Genomic DNA, 25,888 nt, shown 5'->3' with positions numbered 1-25,888 from the left:
AGATTTCGCACAGTATTGGGGCTACCTCAGTGTGAAGTTCTTTGCGGACACGAGGTGATATCTAATCTGGGCTTGAAGCTTTGTTTGGGCTGAGACCACTAAGGAGTTTGTCTATACCCTCAACTGTTATGCTGACTGGAGGCATGGAAGCACTTGGAGGATTCACTAAACTTCTACAGATCTGTTTGAGGCTTATGGGTTGGGGACGTAAGAAGACCGATTCAAATTGCTTATTTAAGATGTTGGCCTTTTTTGCAGGATCAGTATGTGCGATACCCTCACACTTTAGTGGTGATACACCACAACTTTCTGATTTATTATGCTTTATAAAACTATAAACTTTTTGTTCCTGCCTGGTTCAGAGTCCCCTTCAAAGATGACCGATTCTAAGTATGTCCAATACGAGTTGCGAATTTTTTTCTGAATGGACGCTTTGAGAGCTTTTAGATGGGAATGAGACTTTTGTTAAAAGCTATGCAGCTCCTAGATCGTAATATCCTAGCTTTTTCTATTGAATCTATGATGATATTTAATTCTGTAGCTTGATTTACCAATGGCTTTCGTATATTCCCCAGTTGTTTACCTTTTTTCGTGTTGTTGTTTTTTAATCTGACGTTCATGGTGTGTTTGTGATAAACAAAGCAAGCTTCCACTTATTCCGCGAAATGACGGCATTGACCCGAAAAGTTTTAAAATATGCTTACTTGACTTCTGACATTTGCCACTGTCCGTTAGCCGCGAATTGCGCATTTTTAAACAAAACATTTTAAATGCAGTTTTTGTTTTTAAAAACAAAATGGCGTCGTGTTGATTTCCGGACCTAATCACCAATACCGGTATTCGATATCAATGTGCCTAAGTGTCCATGGTAATTTAGCTGATGCATCATATGTAACACGATAGCCTAGATAAATCCGATTTTCACCATGAAGTATTGGTCTTATTTGAACATGTAAGCAGGTAATAAGCAGAACATTTGTTGATCTTCACCAATTAGCATAAAATAAAAGGAAAATTTGTTTGTTTTCAGTGAGATATCGAAATATATCTTTACCAATAAGGGAGACAATTCTGATATTTTCACTCAGGATCCGCCTTCGTGAAAATATTCAATTGTCTCCCTTATCGGTAAAGATATATTTCGGTATCACACTGCAAACAAACAAATATTCTATATATATTTGCTTAGTTCATTGATTAGCTTAATGAATGAGTCTGAATAACGACCATGATTGTAATACCATTGCTATTAAAGTATAATAGTTCATTAATCTCTCCTTCTTTGTCATGCTCGATATTGAAACAATGCGAAGGCTATTTTGGTTTTCTTGTCTTTTTTCCTGTTCAAGACTGAAAGTCTAATTACTCTTAAATATTATGTGATAAATAATTTATTTTCACTTAAGCGAAGCAAATTAGAAAATAACATAAATAATTTTTTCATTGTCCGAACCTGAATAGCGAAAGAACTATTGGAAATGCTGTTTTAGATATATTACAAACATACCTTTTCTAATTAGACCCATTCCACAAAATTGTCAGCTTACAATCTCGGGGTTGTGAGTTTGAGTCGTATATTTGGTCAATTTTTTTTTTATTTATCTGCAAACTCAACAGGGGGAAAATTGCCACGCTTTTGCGGCTCTTTTATTGAAAGAAATGTACTAGTATTTAACATTCTTTGCATTCATCGCCTACTTTTCGATGTATGGCTCTATGGCTGTGTTTAGGGTGCTCTGTGCTTCCGGGAAGTCTACTCTTACCTTTCATCTTTTATGCACATGCTACTTAACCTTTGTAAAAATATCGACAAAAGGTCTTAAAACATTTTTGATCTTAAAGACAGACTATAGTTACCAGCGTTTCCAAGTATTTTCAGAAATATCTTGGACTGGACAAGCGTTCGTTCATTCTATGGACAGTTCAAGCAACTGTCGTCAGTTGCAAGTGGACGAACATATTTTACAGTGTGGAAAGAATAAAGGGAAACAGGAGCACTTAGATCGCGGCAACGCTCGAAATGTGTAACCAGCAAACCTATACGAGTATATTTAATTTGACGAGTCAATCATCAGAAGCAAGATTCAAAAGGTTTACTCATAGCCGTCAGCTCAAGTCATCGGAAAATCTTTTTACTATCCTGTTACCGAAACGATAAGTGGTTGGTAAAAATGACGCTGCGGCTACTTGGCTTTATTTGGATGAGAACAACAAATAACTGAAAGGTTCTCATAGAGAAACATTCCATTGACAAACAGCGACCTGTCATTTTATGCTATGAAGACATCAACGTCTTCTTGTCATGAATGCCGGATTCCGCCGTGGATTTAGCAAAGGAACTCAGCTGGTGTATTTTCTTCAGCAAAACTTCACGAAGGTGTTAGAAGATACTTCCAAATCTACGTACTCCCAGTGCAATCATTATGGGCAACGCAAATTATCCTTCCATGTAAGCAACCTTCCATGTAAGCAAGAAGTTCCCTATTTCTTGTTCTAGGAAGGAGGAAATTAGGGTATTTGACGAAAATTGAAATAAATCCATGAAATAAAAAATAATTGCTTAAATTGTTTCTGAAATTGAATTTTACAATGCATTTTTCTTGTTTGTCATTTTTCATGAATAGCTTCAAAAGCATAAATTACCTTTGACGATAACATGTGGAAGCCACATATCTTGACCTGTTTAGACTGCAAAAACCAGCACCATCGTATTGTGTCATCGGTTGTATTTTCGAGTGTGTAATAGAGCAGGCTTGAAGAAAGCTTGCAAAGATAATGTTAAAGTCTCACCAACAAACCATTTGGGGAATATATGGATGTTGTGCAACGAAGGGTCTGTTTGTCTAAGGAGGAACAAAGAAAACTACTGTGAAAACTTTGTTATTCGAGGATGAGGAGTGTTAAAACTGAGCTAATAAAGTAATGTTATTGTATAATTTCAATTGTTTGTCTATCTATGTACAGACATAGCTAAGTGCTGTTCACTGTTGTTTATAAGAATATAGAATACAAAAATAGAATAATGTATTGTAATGATAAGAGAAATTTTTTATTCATCCTAGATAAGCTGAAATGTTTGTATTAAAATAATGGTTCTCATTCGATAATATACTAGTTTTACGTAGACGGCATACGTGTAAGCTTCTGCCTATCCTAAAACATGTACATGATTCATACGTCATATGTTAATTCTTTTCATTATCATTCAGTATGAATGAATACTTTACAATGCTATGTATCCATGGCCTCTTTAGATTCATGCCAATATTTTTTTTATTTTTTATTTTTAGAATTTTCTTTTTTTTTTACATTTTCTGCAATCATGACGTATAAATAACCTGACGACAATACTGGTTGGGACCCATTTTCCGGACAGGACTAGTTTCCGGACACATGTAATATTCGCTTTATTTCGTTGTAATTCATGCAATTGTTTCATCTAGATCATTTAAATGTTTGTTCTTCATGTCTACAGCAAACCACTATTTTATAAGGCTGTATAATGTTTTGGTTTTTGATGATAACTCACCTGCGTTTACAAAACAACTTTCTGTCTTAACGGGGCATGAAGATAGCATTGCGCATGCGCAGTAGTTCACAAATGCCGAGGTATCAAGCGGGGAAGAAATAATCAAACTACATAATGATTGTCTGCTGATAACATGTTCTATTTTTAATTTAACGCTAAAAGTTACGTAAGAGTCAGGGCTGAGGATTTTTGCACTAATTTTATTCTATATCTGTTGGAATTATCAAGAATTTGTATAAGACGAAAATCGATTTTTTTATAGTCAACCTCGGTTTGCTATCGTAGCTGCTATTGAAAGTCGAGTTACGTTTCGTGCGCAATTTTGAAGAGATGGATGATAAAGAGATGTGTAGAAATAGTTTAATTACTTATTTTGATATCAAATTAACAACAAAACACTGTCAAAATATTTGTCCGGAAACTGGTTTACCTGACGGGAAAAATAACTCATTTTAGTGACCCCATTTGAGGCCCCATGGAACCCATATTTTACGTCACAACGCGGTGCTGATTACAACATCAGATGCGGAAGGAGCTGAAGTTTGTGCAGTGTGAGTTTCATTTATGTCAAATATTTTTTTAAGGAATAATGGAGCCGAAATATGAAAATGTGTCCGGAAAATGTTTCCCAACCAGTACAGAATTTCTTCTAGGTCTTGTTCTTTACGTCTGACTATAGGGAAAGGCCGTCCGCTAATGTTGATATAACTTGTGGCCCAGTCCGTTTGCTTTTGATGTCTACTTTATTAATACAATAGGGTTATTATAACAGTAGCTCGATCTGGGATGCAGTATTCGGCTTTCTTGGATTTTTAGCAGATCGGATCTCACGAGGCGCTTGCGCGCCTCGTGAGATCCGACCTTGCAAAATCCAAGAAAGCCGAATACAAAATCCCAGATCTAGCTACTGTTATAATGACCATTTTATTATATACGTCCACCTTTTTGTTTGTTATTTTGTTATTGAACGAAATCTTCAATATTCATCGATAATATAATGGAACTAAGTGAAGTTTTTTGTGCGCTATTTATAGAACTGTGTCGGGTCATGCATATAAATGAAAGAAGTACGGCAGCATACAATACGGCAAGGTACAATACGGAATTTAAAATGTTCAATACGGATTTTTTTCTGCCTGTTCATATTTGATTGTGAAATAAAAGACGATTTTTTTATAATATATAGAGGATATTACATGAGTGTCTTTTCATATTGAATTTATTAAACTCGTTGAATAAAATAATAAAATGCGAGGCTCTGCCGAAAAATCTACTTTCTTTTACTATATAATCAAGACAATTTGACCAACGTCTCCGATACTATAAATGACGTCGACGTCAAAGCTTTATTACACTAGTGTATTATCATTTTTATTTAATGGCTTCATTACACTCCCGCGACGTCAAACATGTGATAAATGTGTTTATCTGTTGGGTGATTTATTTGCATGTATTGTAAAGCACTGTATTGCCGTATTTCTTAAGCAACAAAATACTAAAAGGCTAAAATTCATATGTCAATAAGTGATCAAAACGTTTTCTTCATCGGGTTTCAGACATTTTGAAACGTTACGAAGAGTTTGCAAATTACAGTTATTTTTGTACTTGGTTTGATTCCGCCAGTAATTCTTGATCTAGATAGGAGGCTTATCGCGATCTACAGTTTCGAATTTGTATCTACCTACATGTATTATTAATTACCTGGATAATATAAACTTATATAAATTAGATTGTACTTTGCGAAATACAAAGTCGGTCGACTTTTTAAAGCAATGACCTGTCGACTTAATATTGATTGAACTAAAACGATAACATCATTGTTCTTTACAATTAACATTTCTATAATACTAAATCAATTATTAATAAAAGTATATAGCTAAACACGATCTATTCAAAAGAATATAGATATATATAATTGAAACAGTGACGAATGCGTGTTGTTATCTAAATAACGTGTCTGTCAAGGGACGCCCGTAAATCAAATATACACATTGATTCTTCTTTGTTCTTTGAGTTATGTGACCAAGACCTCTTTGTCGATTTTCCAGCATAATAGACAAAGACACAAAGCCACGCAATAAAAGCATTTTAGCGTTCTTCAAGCCTTTGAGCATGGAAGGAATTCATTCAATCAAACAGAATCGGATATATAAAGTCAGTGGGCTTAACATAGCTATTCGCCCATTGGGGAAAGGAAATTGTTTGACAGAAAATTAACTTGTACGAGGAGTAAATATGCAGACATAATCATTCATCTGAAATCTATCATAAAGAATGACTGAATCTTTGAGATTATCTGAAGACTAATGAAATTAGTATTACACCGATACTTTTATACTAACTTGAAAGTGAATGTGCACTGGCTATTTTTCTGAGTGCCATCTTTGAGTTGTTCGTAAAAATACGCATTGCATGGTTCTCAACAAAATCAGTACTAATCATCTCAGAACTTTATTTTGTACAACTGGCGCACATGTGCGCTTATCAAAATTCGAAATTCGGCATGCATGTATCGCCCTATTTCACCATTTGCAATGTTTTAACTATAACCATTTCTGGTCAAAACTACAGTGTACGTTTGTCAAAGTAAGGTTTTAAAATTGTTAGAGAAATATTAAATGCATCTTTTCAAGACTTATTTCATCCATGAACTATTAATGTAAGATGCTCATCGAGGCTCATTCTATTGCTTTTGTTGCCTAGCAACACAAAAAATGTGACTTAACAAAAATTGCTATCTAGTATACTAGTAGGGTTCTTTTTGGTGCAAAGCTTGTAAAAGCTTTACTGCACATTTGTTCATTATAGAGAAGTTTAATTCTGTGAAATTTACCTTTAAGCATAATGTTGATGACGAATGCATCAGAATTATACATTATATGCACATCGAATCAAAATCTTGTACTACAAGCAATGATGTGTTATCAATTTTGAGTAGCCAGGCTGGAGTTCGTCGATGTGAAACTTTTGATCCATTTTTAGGAAAAAGTAGAGCTATTGCACTCGCCCCGGCGTCGCCGTTGGTTAAAGTTTTTGATAAAGTCAAATATCTCTGTTACTATCAAAGCTATTGACTTGAAACTTAAAATAGTTATTTACTATCAAAGTCTACACCAGGAGAAACAATCCCCATAACTCTATTTTGAATTTTGACAGAATTATGCCCCTTTTTAACTTAGAAATTTTGGTTAAAGTTTTTGATAAAGTCAAATATTTCTGTTACTATCAAAGCTGTTGACTTGAAACTTAAAATACTTATTTACCATCAAAGTCTACACCAGGAGAAATAATCCCCATAACTCTGATTTGAATTTTGACAGAATTATGCCCCTTTTTAACTTAGAATTTTCAAAAAAAAATTGATAAAGTCAAATATCTCAGTTACTATTAAAGCTTTTTATTTGAAACTCAAAATATTGTTTACAATCACAGTCTACACCAGGAGACACAATTCCCATAACTCTGATTATAATTTTGACAGAATTATGCCCCTTTTTAACTTAGTATTTTTGGTTTAAGATTTCGATAAAGTCAAATATCTCTGTTACTATCAAAGCTTTTGACTTAAAACTTAAAATACTTATTTACCATCACAGTCTACACCAGGAGACACAATCCCCATAACTCTGATTTGAATTTTGACAGAATTATGCCCCTTTTAAACTAAGAATTTTTTGTTAAAAGTCAAATATTTCTGTTACTATTAAGCTTTTGACTTGAAACTCTAAATAGTTATTTACTATCAAAGTCTACACCAGGAGACACAATTCCCATAACTCTGATTATAGTTTTGACAGAGTTATGTCCCTTTTTAACTTTTTTTACTGGCAAGCTCTAATTCAGAGTCATGCACTGAGAAAAGTCGAGCGCGCTGTCTTACGGACAGCTCTTGTTTTATTCGAATTGACTCGGTATATATGAACAAATTCTGAGTGTTTGAATAGAGTTTCTGTTGGTGATGTTTATGTGGTGATATGGAACTGCATTTAGAGATACATTGTATTCTAGTTGTTTCATTTAGATAACTCAGTTTTATTAGCCGAAATATAAAAAACATTCTTCATATCTTTCAATGAAATATCTAAACACTTTTATTTACTGTGTAAGAGCACGCGAACAGAAATATGGACTTTGGGTATGAGTAACTGAATCTTAATACAAATGCAGTATTAGTATGAAAAACAAACTTAAACAAAAATTATGTTCATGCCTGGGTGAAAGTGGATAGTCTTGGATAGGTATTCTAGACCTTAGAAACACCCAACAGGCTATTGTATATACGTAATTACGTATTGACCACAATATTCAAAATCATTAGGCCAGTCCTCTCTACTCGCTGTTGAACAGTTTTAATGACCCTGAAACAACTGACCGTGCGGCTAATTATTGAAATGCATTTACTACTCAACTTTTATAATCATCCACCTAGGCACTTCGGATATTATATAAAAATTAATATATATGCATGAAAATTTAAAGATTATCGAATAACATCAGTTTTTATTAAAAACAACATCCATTTCAACCAGTCACAAGAGAATTACCATGTACCGCCGTCATTCACTTTGATAACCATCAGACAACTTTCTGTGAGCCAGTGACGTCACGTTCGAAATTTTGTAGGATAAGCGGGTGTAGTAGGTGTCATAATTCTTATTTCTGTAAGTTAGAAGAGCATTCTACTGTTTTAACGATGCATTCGATTCTTCACACATTGTGGTTCATCGGGTTTGCCAATGGGAGTTATCTTGAGCCAGTGCCATGCTGTAATTTACAGATTTATCCGAGGATAATAAATGCGGACATATGATGTGCAGTTATTATGGCTGTGTTTGAAATTGGTGTTGTTGTTCAAAATATTTTTTTTAGTGACCATTTAATAAAATGAAATGAAACTTAGACACATTGTTGGTAAGGTATGAAATAGATAAGGGTTAAATTGTTAAATCAGCTTATTTTCCTTCATTAAGGTGGAATGCGCCTATTTTGAAGTTATTGGGTTTGGTTTCGAAATTTTGTTTAATATAAAATTCAGCATATTCCTCATACAATGCGTATTTTACATTTTTGATATGTCTCCAACTTTTTTCTCTACAAACCTTCAAACACGACCACTGACGTCCATTTTTGATGAACCATGATGTCACGTCCGTCAGACAGTTTTCGTAAATCATTCAATTCAGTCAACAAGTATCGACAAAAAGGGAGATATATGTAATGCATGCGTGCAGTTGTCACCAATGTCACACGTATCCGCAGTATAAGCCACGTGTACGCCGAGTACGATTAAAACACACCCATATCTCATGTTGATTTTATAAACATCTCGAAACAATTTTTATCATTATTTGTGAACTAAAACGTGTTCGAAGAACCGTATAATCAGATAACTGACGTGTCCAATGTTACTGCGAGTAAACTAAAATAAGCTATTTAACGCGGAAGTACTTACAAGCATAAATAACGTCATTGCTGATAATGAAAATGTGCTTATGCCCTGTAAAACGCTTCGGGGGATTTTCTGTTGGAAGTCCAGGGCGTCCGCGCAGAATTTCTAATGCGTCTCAGGGTATACTATAGAAAGTATACTATGCCGCAATGACTCTTGTTGTTGTGCGTCCTGTTATCGCCTGCTCTCACTTATTTCATTACTTTCAGACAAAATTCAAAAGCTTTGACAAAAAAACACAACACTTTCTTTGACAGTGTGGAATTCATCCTAACAATTCCATCTGCATTCGCCGTCTATATAGTCAAAACAGGCAAAACAGCAGTGGACCTCACCACTCCATTCCCCATTCGAGTTACATGTCTTTTTGTCCCCTCCACCTGCACTAAAATGTAAGCCTACTTCAACACATTTATAGTAAACAAGTGTCCCTGTAGTGTACGGAGGTCCAGAGGAATAGCCGATAATCTTTTCCCATGTATAGTTTGGTGCGTCACCACAATTTTTATTACATGCCGCAGAGTATGTCCACGAGCCGGTTTTCTGGCAAACTGCAGTAGGATTAGTAACGTGCGGATAAGCGTTGTAGCCATAGTTACAGCTGTACACCACCGACACGTCCTTCTTTATAGGCTCAGATGCTGGATTCTGCAATGAAATGTGAATTAAAATCGATCGTATTAAATGTCAAGATAAACACATATGTGTATGGATTCCCAAACACGACTTTGAGTGTTTATTTTTATATGTCACCACTTTACATTGTTACATCTTCATTGGTTCGATGTCATTTGACCGTGATAACTTATCAAAACTTAATTTGCCATTTTGTAGAAAAAAGAAAGAAATGCCACTGCCTGATGCTTACAAATATATTTTAACGAGAACTATTTCCTGACTACAATGTTTTTGTCTGTTTGTTTTACTGCCGAATGAAAAGTTAACATGGGAATGAAAAAAAAAACTACTATCTAATAACAGGTAACTACTGACAAATGGCAATTTAGCATTTCCGAATGACAAGTAACCACTGCTGAATGACAAGTTAGCACTGCCGAATGGCAATTAATCACTGCTGAATGACAAGTTAGCTTAGTACTGTCGAATGACAAGTAACCAATGCCGAATGACAAGTTAGCACTGCCGAATGACAAGAAAAACTACCGAATGACATGTTAGCACTGCATAATGACAAGTAACAAGTGTTGAATGACAAGTAACCAATTCCGAATGCCGAATGACAAGTAACCACTGACAAATGACAATTTAGCACTGCCGAATGACAAGTATCCACTGACGAATGACAAGTTAGCACTGCAGAATGACAAGTTAGCATTGCCGAATGACAAGTAAGCACTGACTAATGACAAGTTAGTATTGTCGAATGACAATTAATCTTTGCCGATGTCAAATAAGCACTGCCGAATGACAAGTAACCACTGACGAATGACAAGTTAGCACTGAACAAAGATAAGTTAGCACAGGCAGAATGACAAGTTAGAATTGTCGAATGACAAGTTAGCATTGCCGAATGACAAGTTAGCAATGCCGAATGACAAATTAGCCCTGCCGAATGACATGTAACCACTGGCGGATGACAAGTTAGCACTGCCGAATGACAAGTTAGCACTGCCGAATGGCAAGTTAGCGTTGTCGAATGACAAGTCAGCACTGCAGAATGACAAGTTAGCACTGGCGAATAGTAAGTTAGCGTTGTCGAATTTTAAGTCAGCACTGTCAAATGGCAAGATAACACTGCCGAATAGGCAGTCAGCACTGCCGAATGACAAGTTAGCACAGCCGAATGACAAGTTAGCACTGCCGAATTATACAAGTCAGCACTGTCGAATGACAAATTAGCACTGCCGAATGCCGAATGACAAGTAAACACTGCCCGATGACAAGTAAACACTGCCCGATGACAAATTAGCGTTGTCGAATGACAACTTAGGACTGTGCAATGACAAGTTAGCATTGCCCAATGACAAGTATCTGAACAAAATAAATAAACAAAGTCATGACGTTCCAGCATGGTATGAAAAACGGCGAGTTTTAATATTACACTACAGATTAGAAATAAACCAAAGCATCTGTTAGTTTTACTTCAACATTGAAAAATACGGTTATATAAACGTAAGTGCATGTATTCATTTTAATCTGCATATCGTTAATTTGATTTTGAATTAACTACCTGTGTCAAATTCTGTATGGCATTTAAAGTTATTATAAACAACAACCAAAACAATAAATATACATCCGTAAAAAAGCTAATGACAGTCGTTTGAATAACCGTTGAAAGTAAAAAGAGCTATACCTGTAGAAAGCCATTTGCTATAACAGGTTGTTGACAGAACGGGTAACATTCTATTTTCGGTGTAGACCATGTACCATCCGTATTGCATGCAACTTCCGGTGAACCATCTGACAAGTAGAATCCGGGGTCACATTCGTATCGTGCTGTCGTAGTATGATTATAAAGTGTTCCATGAAGCGGGTGTCCATTGGACACAGTCGGAATATTTATTTGCTTGCAAAATTGAAAGCATGTTACTTCCGGTTCTGACCACGTGCCTTTGACGTCACAGCTTACGAATTTCGAGCCCGACGACAGATAGAAATCTACGTTACATACATACTCGCCCTGTGTATATATTGTATAGTTATCTCCTGGTTTTGGACTGCCATTTTTTATCGGGACAATATCAGCTTGGCGGCAAAATGGCACGCATTCAAACTCTGACCAGGTTCCAAATTTGTCACAGACGATCACCGTATCTGTAAGGTTGTAGAATCCTTCTTTACATGTGAAGGAGGCGGTTGTATTGACTACAAATCTGTATGTTGACCAAGAGGACACGACTGCCGTTGATTTCAATGGAATAGATGTGCATGTCTTGAGACATTGTAGATCTGTGGTTGACCAGTTACCGCCTTTGAGACAAGTCAAAGATTGCTTTCCGAATGGAGTAAATCCTTTGTCACAAACAAGCTCATTTCTGTCACCAACAAGACTCAGCACTTTGTTTCGAAATGCAGCATTTGCAACTTCTTGTTCCGGTAAACAGTATTCCAGCCTACATTTGAAGAAAGGGAATTTGGTAGAATTCAGGCAAATGCTAGTTTCATTACATGGATTGTCTTTACAAGGACCATCTAGAACAGCAGTTTCATTGCTTATGACAATATCATAGCACCATTCTGGTTCGGAACCCAGTAGCTCGATTTCGCTGCTTTTTCTGAGAGCGCAAAGCTTATTGTAACGGTTGTAGTTAACTGCCGCGCATATTTTCCGTCGTCTGCAAGCCAAAATACAGTCCTCTACTGTGATGCCGACATAATGATCAAAACTATGAGTTAAAGAACACGGCGATAAATCGTACATCATCTTTGCGCCCTGGTCAGTTAAACATTGTCTTATACATAATGTCAAAATGCTGGGTAAAATAAACTTAAAATACATTTTACTGAAAAGTGTATCCATTGACTTAATATCAACGTCTCTAACACGTTTCAGTAAATAGTCTTCTGCAATGAACCCGTCAACAACGCTGATACAAATTATAGATAATGTCAAACATTTTAAGGTAGAGGCACACCCAAATACTTTGGTAAACAAAATTTCATGAAAAATGCATGTAGTTGCTTTGTAAAGGTAACACACTGGAGAATAACGCTGGATAAGCAATAGAAGAACAAAAACGTCTTCAACAGAAAAGTCATGTTAAGAAGTGATCGAACCCGAAAGGCAGCAGGTAGTTAAACGTATACTTACACTTCGTGCTAACAATTCTAAAAGGAAATATAGCACATTTTCCAAACCACTTTTCCAGTCTTGTAAAAAAATGATGCAGGGCATCAAAGACACCGCATATTTTAATGATATGCAAATTAATGATATTTCTGGGGTAATATTTTTATTTATCAAAATATATTGTTTCACGAAATGCTTATTGTCGCTCTTGTATTCATAAAATAGAGTTACTGAAATGAAATGCCTAATTTATGCTTTCAAAACTATGTCTGTCAAAAATGTTAAAATAACCACAAATGTTGTTTCACTAAAAATAGCTTTACTTAAATATAGTATTTAAGCAGATTTATTACATGTTTGACGTCGCGGGAGTGTAATAAAGCCATTACATAAAAATGATACTACACTAGTGTAATAAAGCTTTGACGCCGACGTCGTTATAAGTCAGAGACCACCAGTTCAAAAAAGTACAGGGAACTTACTGGGAATGAGGTAAGTGTATACCTGGGGATAAGGTAACGTCTGTGCGTTCTGATTGGTGAGTCATGTAAACAAAGCCAGGAAGTGATTATTTTTTGAAAATTGATATTTTGTCACTGCATTTACAGTATTTCATTATACATTTTGACAAAATTTGCTACATTTTATGTGTATTGAAAAAAAAGTTTTATTAAACGAATTTCTCTCGCCATGTCAATGATGTAAACAGGGGGTCATCTCATTCACACGAAAATTACTTAAATAAAGTATCACTATTCATATGTTTTTCGTCCGATAGTTTGGTAAAACTAAGATAGTTCTTGAAAAAGTTGTAATTAGATATACATGTTTCGATGTATGTTTCGATGTATGGAAGGACGTACACGCGATAATGTTACAATGTAAGTCTATGGGAAAACAACTGGTGGTCTCTAACCTGTGGTGGACGGATAGCTCAGTGGTTTGCACACTGGCCTTCCAATCCTAAGGTCGGGGGTTCGATCCCCGGCAGCTACTCGTGAATTTTCAGAAACGCTTTTCAGTGTTTCCCACCGAACTAGAGGTGTACTGGTCATGAACCCAGGCAATGCTTGCACTGGGCACGTTAAAGAACCAGGCTGTCTATTCGCAACGAGCTAGGCTAAGTTAGCCGGACAAGCCTGTATCTGATTTCTGATTTCTCTGTCGTGGTGGCTTTGTCTCACTCTGTCCCTCTGGTCAGATCGCTCTGTGTCTGTACTAGTAGAGGATGAATTATGCGCCCTGTGTGGCTGCATTTGAACTATGTAAAGCGCCTTTGAACGTGAAATTGATCATGAAAAAGGGCGCTATATAAATCTGTTATAATAATAATAATAATGGTATAGGTGACATTGGTCAAATTGGCTTGTTTATATAGTAAAAGAAAGTAGAATTTTTGGTGTTTAGACAGGAAAGGCTAACATGTGATAAAAAGAATATTACGTTTGTGACCTTCCACATTGAATTTATTAAACTCGTTAAATAAAATTGCTAAAATGCTCGGCAGAGCCTCGCATTTTATTCTTTCATTCAAATCGTTTAATATATTTAATATGAAAAGACACTCATGTAATATCCTCTATAAGAATAATATTTCAGCTAGTAGACATGTTCACAGCAATCTGATGCAATATTCAACATTTTACTGTATCTAGATAGAAGCTGTATATGTCTGCTAACAATATTCAAAATATAGAGGATATTACACGAGTGTCATTGTGAAAATTTTAGCGACAAAAGTAGGTACAACTGTGAAAGATAATGTTTTAGTATATTGAGTTGTTTTAAAAAACGACCGTGATATGATGCGTTTGTCTTTTTTCTTTTTGCCTTACGTTGAGACCACTGACCGTTTTATTTTAGTTGTGCTATGAGAGTTTTACATTCAGATCAATCCTGAATCTATTGATTGTTCTTTTTCAGATGTCGTGATTATAGTGAAACGTTGATTGGTGGGTGATATGTACATTAGAAGTTGTTCGGCTAACAAAAAACTACAATGCACGACAAACTGCTATGAAAATATAAATATATAGTGTTCTTTTCAATGACATATTATTATGTGTTGATGTATTCAGTTGTTTTTAAAAATCAACCGTGCTGTGATGGTGTTTGTTCTTGTAATATTGTTGAATATGAGGCTACTAACCGTTTTACCTTGGTTTACCTTGGTTTTTACACCAAAATATAAATCTAATCATTAAAAATGACCTCATTTACTTGCTCGGTTTACTGATTTTCATGCGTCTCTATCACATGAAATATGTTATATAGACATTTTCATAGGGGAAAAGGTTTCCCAAATCAAACAACGTCACACCGTACGAGAAACCTTTACCATATTCCATGAGACACCTCCTCCCATAAACAATAATGTATTTCATATTCCTGTTGAGAACCACTTGCGATTCATATTTACAGTTTTGCTTTCTGTACTGAATGAATTTATTCAGTGTGTTATCAAGGCCAGAAGTTTCATCAAAGAAAATACATGGCAAGTCAATGTTTATCCGAGCCCTATCACTGGTACTACTGGCCAAGTGATGATGGCCAAAAGATTCAACATCAGCAAGACACGGTAGCCGCTGAATACCGGCGATCATTAAGGCCGGTGTTTTTACTGTAACGTCCTGAAACCTTAACTCATATAGATTAAAAAAGAATAGATAATAAATTACTGTGGTCTAGGGTTGACATTTCTCTTTTATCATTTTGTACAAGTATCAATTATTAACATTTAAAAAACAAAACATTATTTAGTAACAGTTGAGCGAACTGTTAAAGGACCTAAAACATTCGTTTTCAGTATTATTGTTAAGAGAATTGATTTGATGTCAAACGTAAAAGTTATCTTTTATCTGAAACTGAAACTCGGTTAATGAAAATTTAATATATCTATACTAAAGATTAAAAGACTCTTCGTTGTTGGCCAATAGAATAGAGCCGTGAACTCAGTAGTGTTACTCTAATTTACTATCTCTAGTCTAGTAAAATCGCATAGCTTTTTGGAAATATATGTGAGATATTATAATATCATACATATCTAAACCAAATCATATCTACCGTTTTTGTTTTGTCCAAACAATATGGCGCTTCACTGTTTTGTCGCACCAATTTTGAGATAAACATACTATTTGGCTCATACCTTTTTATAAACTTTATACTTTATAATTATTACTTGGATATCTCTTAGCTGAAACGTATCCCGTAACCAATCTCACCAGAAATCAGAAATAATGTCTTAGACAGCGATAGTTTTCCTCAATCAGAACATAGCCTGTCGTTCTCTAAAGCGTATCAGGCATAATATCACTAAGGCACCGCCCTCGTGATACATTCTTAAATAACAGATATCTGCCATAATTCTTTGGAATATTACAAACCTCTGATAGATGAGATTGTTGTGAAATAAGTTCCAAAATAATTATCTTATTCAAGTATAAAATAGCGTTCGTCTGAAAGCAAGTTTTGGCTGAGTACTTGAACAGAAAATGTTAAAAGCTCATTCACTCCTTGTTCCGATTTATCGGTAAATACATTTATTTGGTATCGATGATTTACCTATGCAATTAAGAGGGTAATTATACCGTGTATGTGTGTACCGCTGAAAAGGTCAGGGGTCAGTTTTTCAAAATATTAAAATTTATTCTTATTGTTAGGTTTCCACTGCAATCTCTCCTGTGCCATATAGCGTGACCGCATCCACTTTTGCAGTTGTTCCTTTTACTTTGGACTGTCGTCCCCAAGTCCCTCTTGAACAATATAATGATTTTTCACATATTTGTGTATACACAATATATGTTAGTGAGAAGTTGAGCGTGGGGGCGGGGGCGATTGTCCAGGACAAAAACTCCTATAACAGTGGTGGGGTAAAGCTATATGACACAGAACAGACGTTACTTTAATTTTGAAAATAAAATGAATATTTATATGAAGCGCAATTACACAATTTACAGCAGTAAACATTTTCAATGGAGCAAAGTAATACATTTTAGAATATAATATTCTGTAGAATCAATCTTCTAAAATAATTATAAACAACAGTTGAAAACGAAATACGAATTTGGGTTGCAAAATGGGAAACATTATTATATACCTACATACATTCTGTAAAAATCATTCAGTATAATCCCCCTCCCCTTCCCCCACCCACCCGCACCAATAAAAACAACACAACAATTTTATGTAGAAATACGGAATAGAAGCCTGTTTAGATGCAACAATCTTATGAAATATAAATAGAAGGCCGGTTCGTCATGCCAATAACAACATTATTGTCGTTAAAAGAAGAACTATGTCTATATTTAATACAGTAATACAATGTTCATTTGACAGCTGAGAAAATTCCAATTAGTTATCTTGTAGCCAAAGTGACAAATCGACTAAAGAACAAGACATTTAAAGCACATGGTTGCAATACAGCAGCAAGTTGACAGCTAGTCATGGCTTCTGTTCCATCTAAACAGCTGATTGCACGTATTGACATGCTGTCGTTTGACTGAGGCCAAACTGGGTTAACCGAATTTGGAGCTCTATGTATAGCTCTAGCCGACTGCTTGATAAAGCAATAAAATTACTTATATTCAGCTTACGGAAAAAAGGGTCACTTTATGCAGTACTGGTACTGATGATAAACTCGAACAGAAAATAAGGTTTTTTACCTGTAACTTTTTTATTTCTGCAAGTTGTTATCAATGGTTAGTATCAAAATAAAGCTTAGCTCTTACTGAATAATTGACATAATTTAAATTTATATTTAGTTAGCAAACTCACAAGAAGTGAGGCCCTGAAAGGGGTATGTAAAATGGGGACTGTACGAATGTTGACTGATGATAAATTCGACCACTTTGTCTTTCAAAAATTGTCCATAGTATTATATTGAAACTTTCCCAAAAATGTTGCAACAGTCATTCCCGCTCAAGTAATGAAAAGTGAACAAATGTCAGGCCTTCATGTGTTGACAGTGAGCATGCGCAAAAAACATCCTCTTCCCCAGTATTTTTGGATAAATATTTTTTAAACAGACAAATGTAAATCATTTATTTATACAGAATATTTACCAATTTTGTTTTTGTTTACACCAGTTGGTGTTGTAAGTGGTTCCTATTAGACGGCATGTTCAGTTTTATAAAAAAAACAATTGCAGTTGAATAATTTGAAGGTGGTCGACTTTATCATCTGTTCGACTTTATCATCAGTACCAGTAAATGCGACAGACTAAATGTTTGCAATGCATAAAGAAATATTACTGTAACACGTAAGATCAGCTGATGATAAAAATAGATGGAAGTCACTTTTAAAGATATTTACAACAGAATAAATACATGTAGCTGCAATACATTTGTCAAATGACATGCTGCACCGAGAAATATGCACAAGGTCTGCAGCGGAAACACTGCGCGACTGTAGGAGCGCAATATCTTTCCGCAAACTAACGAGTATATGTTATGGGGTTGAATAACTTCAACGGGGCCGTTCGACGTATGATATCGCTTACTCCCCTGACATATACGGTAAATATCTTTTACAGATGTCAAGGAAACCAACCATTTCTTTTGAACTAGTGTAATTCATTTTAATCAAGACTGTCCCATGAGGACGCCACCATTATATTTACACCATTTAACAGTGGACCTTTCCGCTCCATCCTCCGTACCATTCACATGTCTTAGTGCTACCTCCAGTGAAAACCGAGACCAAAGGTATGACGCATTTGTAAAAAGCAACTGTTCCTACAGTAAAGGGAGGTGTAGAAGAATAGCTTTTAACCTTTTCCCATGTATAGTCCGGTGCGTTTCCGCAATATTTGTAGCATGCCGCAGAATATGTCCACAAGCCGGTATGTTGACAAACTGCAGTAGGCTCGGTAACAGACGGATAAGTGTAGTATCCACTGTCACAGCTGTACACGACAGTTACGTCTTTCTTTATGGGTTCGGGTGCTAGGTCCTGAAATGAAATATGAAGTGATTGACAAATACAGGATTGAAATGGCCACCTATGACAGTGATTAGTAAGTGTACGATAATTGTACAAGTAGGATAGCCAATACATTACGTACTGAAATACGGGAAAATTCGAAAACGACTTTGAATGAAAGCCGTTATATAACCAATTAGTTGTCTATTGTCATTGCCTCAATTTATATGTACACGCCAGTTCTTTAATGCCTAACTGATCACTTTCAAGTTTCAAACAAGTCAAATGGTTTATCGCGGCCAGAAATTTGTACAAACCGGACAGAAGTTGCGAAATTGTCATTTGTGCAGGAAAGAAGCGTTTACCATAATGTCCAGTACTGGACAGGTATAGTGACCATGCACGGACACAGCCAATTTTCTCAGAGGGGGTCCGATCCCCTGCCCCCCCCCCCTCCCCCACCCTGGAAATTTTGAAATTTAGCACTTTATTTTTTGCATTCTGGGACAGTTTTATGGACTAACCTGTTAAATTTGGGAAAATGATAAAATCAAGCTTTCTTGAAGGTAAAATTCTTAGTTTCTTTTAGATAAATAATATGAATTATGTCGGGGTCGTATGTAGCAGCAGCCGCATATACTTCACATGCAGTCCTAATGTTGACTTTTTCAAAAAACATTTTCTTTCCTTCTTGTCTTCTTTCCTTTTTTAAAGATTTTCCAGAGGGGGTCCGGACCCCTGGTCCCCCACCCCACCCCTGGATCCGCGCATGGTGACATATCATGCTTTCTGTTTATGCAGGTAAACTTGTGTTTGGTTAAATTTCAACAGAGCACAATTGTCTGAACAGTGTACAAACTCATTACTGTTTTTTCAGGCAAGGGTGGAAAAAAAGTGGTAGACAATGAAAGCAGTAACATTTTTATTAAAAAAAAATAAACAATGAGACAAACATTTCCAACATTTTTGGACGGTTCAAAAATCCCATGTTAAACATACGATAAAGCCCGAAACGCGAGAAAATGTTCCGAATGTAAATCGGGTGAAGTAAGCGCTCTATGTATAGAGTTAGATTATGCGTCTAGATTGATTAAACTGGGCGAGTCTACTTACTTATTACTTGAGGATGAAAAAACGTGTTTTTTAAATGTTGCTCTTAAACAAGGGAGGCGGTTGAACTACTAAAAGTACAACAACAGTTAATTCACAACAAATCGTACGGTATGTTTTATAATCAGTAGAAGCTAGTCGTATTTACGCTTATGAGACCTGTTTCACCCACAAGTAAAGAATTCACAGGTCCATCATGAAATATGTTCCCCAGCGCGCATATACTTGTCCTATTCAATATGATCGCGGCCTCATCGATAAATTGCAGACTGTTGTAAGAGTTATCGCTAATTACACTAAAACTGCACACAGTCTGTAAAATCACATGACTGGTAGATAAAAATAATGCAGGTTTCCATTTTTAATATAAAGAAAATCAGTTATCCAATTAGAAAAAAACCCATAATATTTACTGTAACATTACTTGAACGTTTTACAGGATAATTTATAAATGCTAAATGTTCAAATAACCTCCCTGTCATACAAACTGCATCTAAAATAAATGTTTTCAGTTAAAGGTAAGATTCAGCCGCACCTTGAGAAAACCAACATAGTGCGTTTGCGACCAGCATGGATCCAGACCAGCCTGCGCATCCGCGCAGTCTGGTCAGGATCCATGTTGTTCGCTTTCAAAGCCTATTACAATTCGAAAAACCGTTAGCGAACAGAATGGATCCTGACCAGACTGCGCTGTTGGTTTTCTAATGGTGCCTCTGATTTTATTTTTTCTTTGTAACTTTCATTTGATTAGCTTAAATTTTACAAATTGATTAATGTATGATAATTTTGAAATGAATATACAAATATTGATTTGTAAAAGTCATTAATGAAAATGTCATAACAAATTATCTCGGCGTTGTATCACCACACAGGTTTGATTCACCGTATTTGGGTTCACCAAATTCTTATTTTACAAAAATGAAATATATATGTCATTCAGAAGATATATTCATTGAGAGAACGAAAACGCTTGCATCTATTGTTTTATATATTAATCGTAGGACTTAGCGTTTTCTTTCTCTCAATGAATATATACTGACTCATGCCATGATTCATACTAGCATTATTTCGTCTTTTTGTTCCTTCTGTTTTGTTCTATTATAAATCATGGCATGAGTCAATCAAAATTAAAGATGATATCTATTTTAAAATGTCACTGATCAAATGTTGAAAATGGGAAAACTTTTTTGCGCCTAGGGATTCTTATTTTCAGTATTTTTTGTTATTTAGTAAAATGTGTGCATGCCCTTCTTATTCCTAAAAACTATAGATTATCGGCTTGAAGAATATAGGAATATTCTTCGGAAAGTGAAAGTACATTATCAAGTAGTAATTATTTTTGTCTTTAATGTTTAATATATTTAGATGACATTTCAGATGGAAGATAAATGCATTACTGAAAAACTCACTTTATATTATTTTTATTTTAAGTCTGTCGCTTTCTAAAGTTTATAACTTTCATAATGTTTAATATAATAAAATGTTTTGCAGAGATGTTATCGCTGTCTGTATATAAAAAATCTATGATATCTGGAACACCTAACAAAGTATATTCTAAAGGGGGTGTCCCAGTTAGGTGTCTGCGCAAAATGTTTTTTGATTTTGTTTATATTTTTTGGTAATATACCTACATCTATTAAGTTTCATTAACAAGTGTTACTGTTATCAGTTTTGACTTACTTTTATAGATATTCACATTTAAAGTGGGTGGGGTAATCTGACATGTGACCGGCCAGGAACACAATTTCTGTTATTTTTTAAAAAATGGTTCGAAGTTTTTACCTGAAACTTTCATGATAAATAATTAAGCAATGGACATTCACACAACATGTTGCATTTTAAATTGTACTGAATACTTTTTTCATCACAGAGCCACAAAGTGGTCTAATCAAATTTACTGATTTCCAATGGACGAACTTTACCAAAAAGCTAAAACATTTTTCATTAGTTGAGATATTAAGGTGTTATTTTCAGCAGATATTGTAAACTAAATAAACATTAAAATGACAGTATATCAGTACACTCTGATTAAAATTGGAAGAGTGGTACACTCTCAAACTGGAAAAAAGTGGGTGGGGTAAATAAATATTCGAAGCAACACTACACAAATTGTGCAGTTGTTAAAAAATGGCCTCAGATTGTCTATTACTATCTTAATTTTATTAAATACAGCATTGATTGATAAATTTTAACAAAAAAATCCCACTTTATACATGTGTGTCATGGAAAAAGCATGGACCTTGAACATGACATGTAGACAAACCAAATTAACCCTGAAAGCTCAAAGTATTTAACAAAAGGTTTTGCCTGAGGCAGTATATTTGAGGAAAGCTATTGTTTAAATTAACATTAAATTTTCTGCATTGATTTTTCCATGGCACACATGTATAAAGTCTTATTAAAGAGAAAACATTTGTTAAAATTTATCAACCAAGTCTGTATTTAGTAAAACTAGCATGTGTCTGTAGGACAGAGGGTGTGCCCCACCCCCCATCCCCGACTGGTACATTTGTCACAAATAAGGGGAAATAATTCAAATGTCTGCAGTCTTAATGGGGTATAGCCTCAAAAAATATGAAAAGGATTCTTTATTCTATACCATATACTTTTCGAGCTATGAGCATCACAAACAAAAAATCCACTATTTTGGCTATTTCAAGGGCCATAACTCTGTAATGAATGCTAAAATTCTCAAGAAGGATGCCATGTGTGCAAAGGTCACATAATGATAAAGACTCAAGCAAGGTTTCATGAATTTACATTTAAATATTTCTGAGTAGGCCACCGAGAATACTTCTGAGTAAGGCACATAATTAGGTAAAAATGTGCATTTTTTACTATTTCAGGGGCCATAACTCTGGAAATAGTGGCAGACCCAGATCAAAAATAGTAGGTGCGCAAGTTCATATCATGATAAACACTCATCAATTTATATCAAATACTTTTTGAGCTAGGCGTGTCACAAGGTGAAAATGTGCAATTTTGACTATTTCAGGGGCCATAACTCTAGTAAAAGGGCGCGGACCAAGATTAAAAATAGGAGATGCGCAAGTTCATATCATGATTAAGACTAATGCAAGGTTTCATGAATCTATATCAAGTGCTTTTTGAGCTAGGCGTGTCACAATGTGAAAATGTGCATTTTTTACTATTTCAGGGGCCATAACTCTAGAAATAGAGGGCGGAACCAGACGAAAAATAGGAGGTGTGCAAGTACATATCATTATAAAGAATCTTGCAAGATTTCATCAATTTATATCAAATACTTTTGAGCTAGGCGTGTCACAAGGTGAAAATGTGCATTTTTGACTATTTCAGGGGCCATAACTCTAGAAATAGGGCGCGGACCCAGACGAAAAATAGAAGGTGCGCAAGTTCATATCATGATAAAGACTCTTGCAAGGTTTCATCAATTTATATCAAATACTTTTTGAGCTAGGCGCGTCACGAACTTCGGACGGACGCACGGACGGACGGACAGATGGACGCACGGACAAGAGCAAATCTATATGCCCCCACCACTTATGGGGGACACAATTAAGATAGTAATAGACAATCTGAAGCCATTTCGTAACAACTGCACAATTTTTGTAGTGTTGCTTCGAATATTTATTTACCCCACCCACTTTTACCCAGTTTGAGAGTGTACCACTCTTCCAATATTAAGCAGAATTTACTGATATACTGTCATTTTTATGTTTATTTAGTTTACAATATCTGCTGAAAATAACACCTTAATATCTCAACTAATGAAAAATGTTTTAGCTTTTTGGTAAAGTTCGTCCATTGGAAATCAGTAAATTTGATTAGACCACTTTGTGGCACCGTGATGAAAAAAGTATTCAGTACAATTTAAAATGCAACATATTGTGTGAATGTCCATTGCTTAATTATTTATCATGAAAGTTTCAGGTAAAAACTTCGAACCATTTTTTTAAAAAAAAACAGAAATTGTGTTCCTGAACGGTCACATGCCAGATTACCCCACCCACTTTAAATGTGAAAATCTATAAAAGTAAGTCAAAACTGATAACAGTAACACTTGTTAATGAAACTTAATAGATGTAGGTATATTACCACAAAGTATAAATAATATCAAGAAACATTTTGCGCAGACACCTAACTGGGACCCCCCACTTTGAGACAACCAATTAGAAAATTTGTTGAATTTGAATTAAAACCGAATGTAAAGAGAGCTTTACCTGTGGAGAGCCATGTGCTATAGCAGGTTGTTGACAGTACGGGTAACATTCTACTTCCGGTGTAGACCATGTACCATCCGTAGAGCACGTTACTTCCGGTGAACCATCTGACAAGTAGAATCCGGGCTCACACTCATATCGTGCTGTCATGGTATAATTATACAATGTTCCATAAAGCGGGTGTCCATTGGTCACAGGCGGAATATTTATTTGCTTACAAAATGGAAGGCATGATACTTCCGGTTCTGACCATGTGCCTCTGTTGTTACAACTGACGAATCTCGATCCTGGCGACATATAATGCCCCGTATGGCACACATATTCGGCATGCAAATGTATTGTATAATTAACTCCTTGTTTTGGACTGCCATTTCTAATCGAGACAATGTCAGCTTGGCGGCAGTATGGCAAACAATCGAACTCTGACCAGACTCCAAATTTGTTACAGACAATTATCCTGTCTGTAATATTGTAGAATCCTTCATTACACGTGTAGGTGGCAGTTGTATTGACTACAAATCTGTACGTTGACCAGGACGCGACCGTTGCCGTTGATTTCAGTGGAATAGACGGACAATTCTTTAAACATTCTAGATCCGTTATTGACCAGTTGCCATCTTGGAGACAAGTCAAAGACTGCTTTCCTGATGGCGTAAATCCTTTGTCACAAATAAGCTCATTTCTGCCGCCAACATGAGTCAGCACTTTGATTCTAAACGAAGCATTTGCAACTTTCGATTCCGGTCTGCAGTATCCGAGCCTACATGTGAAGAAAGGGAATCTGGCAGAGTCCAAGCAAATGCTAGTTTCATTACATTGATTGTCTTTACAAGGAACATCTAGAACAGCAGTGCTGTTGTTTATGACAATATCATAGCACCACTCTGGTTCGGAACCGAGTAGCTCAATATCAGTGCTATTTCTAAGAGCGCAAAACTTATTGTAACGGTTGTAGTTAATTGCCGCGCATATTTTCCGTCGTCGGCAATTTAAAATACAGTCCTTTACAGTAATGCCGACATAATACTCAAAACTGAGAGTTAATGAACACGGTGCGAAGTCGTACAACGTTTGAGACATCTGATAATTTAAACATAGTCCTATATACAAAGTCAAAATGCTGGGCAAAATAAACTTCAGATTCATTTTACGGAATCGTATCCATTGGCTAACAACGTCTCTAATACGTTCCAGTGATTAGAGCTATATGAAACAAGTCAGTTTACAATTGTTTTATAACAACATGTAATAGCAAATATTTAAGGTTGCCGCACACCTAAGTACTGGAACTAAACTGCATGGTTTTGCCTTCGAATGTAGAACTCCATTTGATTAGGCATGAAAAGTGCATGGAATATTTTTGTTAATGCCACACCCTCGTCGACCAATTACATACTGGGGAAGAACTGTGGATCATGAGCAACGGAAAGACAAGGACGGCCTATACGGACAATGGTGTCCTATACGGGACAAGCCATGCTTGTAACAAGTAACCTACCCGACGGACAGCGGTGTGGAACGTATACACTTAAACCCTTTTATCCGTAAAAAGCAATAGCACCACTGGGAGGAAATGTAGTGAAATGCTTTCAAGCAAAACTTCTTCTATTTTCAGACAGTTTGCAAACCACCGTTCCAGTCATGTATAAACATATCCTTCAGTCTTTGCTCCGGCAATTTAGAAGATGGTCTATGCCTGCTTTTCCAAACGGTTACAGAGTTCATTACACTCACAATGATTAACCCTTACCCTGCCAAATTTCTATAATGAACTTGTCCATCATTCAATTTAGATAGTACCATTTAGTATTTTAGGGGTTGCTTACCAAAATGATACTGACTGAATGGCGAACAGTGCAGATCTTGATCAGAATGCACTGTGTGCGGGCTGATCACGATTTACACTGGTCGCAAAGGCAGAATCAATC

The 25,888-nt window shown here is 35.7% G+C and overlaps 2 protein-coding genes across 2 annotated transcripts; both read right to left on the bottom strand.

The window, feature by feature from the left end:
* Positions 1 to 61: 61 nt before the first annotated feature.
* On the bottom strand, positions 62 to 12,363 carry LOC123560780 (sushi, von Willebrand factor type A, EGF and pentraxin domain-containing protein 1-like). The gene is made up of 3 exons (XM_045352939.2): positions 11,293 to 12,363; positions 9,314 to 9,626; positions 62 to 309 (listed from the first exon to the last, which is right to left on the bottom strand). Exons 1-3 carry the CDS (start codon positions 12,361 to 12,363, stop codon positions 62 to 64), a joined length of 1,632 nt encoding a protein of 543 aa, XP_045208874.2.
* A 4,533-nt stretch (positions 12,364 to 16,896) lies between these two features.
* Positions 16,897 to 25,142, bottom strand: LOC123560363 (sushi, von Willebrand factor type A, EGF and pentraxin domain-containing protein 1-like). Its single transcript, XM_045352561.2, has 2 exons — positions 23,961 to 25,142; positions 16,897 to 18,678 (listed from the first exon to the last, which is right to left on the bottom strand). The coding sequence occupies exons 1-2, from the start codon at positions 25,104 to 25,106 to the stop codon at positions 18,352 to 18,354; spliced, it is 1,473 nt and encodes a 490-aa protein (XP_045208496.2). The 5' UTR covers positions 25,107 to 25,142; the 3' UTR covers positions 16,897 to 18,351.
* Positions 25,143 to 25,888: the final 746 nt, after the last annotated feature.

The sequence above is a fragment of the Mercenaria mercenaria genome, chromosome 10, assembly GCF_021730395.1.
Source record: "Mercenaria mercenaria strain notata chromosome 10, MADL_Memer_1, whole genome shotgun sequence".
Classification (NCBI taxonomy): domain Eukaryota; kingdom Metazoa; phylum Mollusca; class Bivalvia; order Venerida; family Veneridae; genus Mercenaria; species Mercenaria mercenaria.
This window is presented reverse-complemented; position numbering and strand designations above follow the sequence as displayed.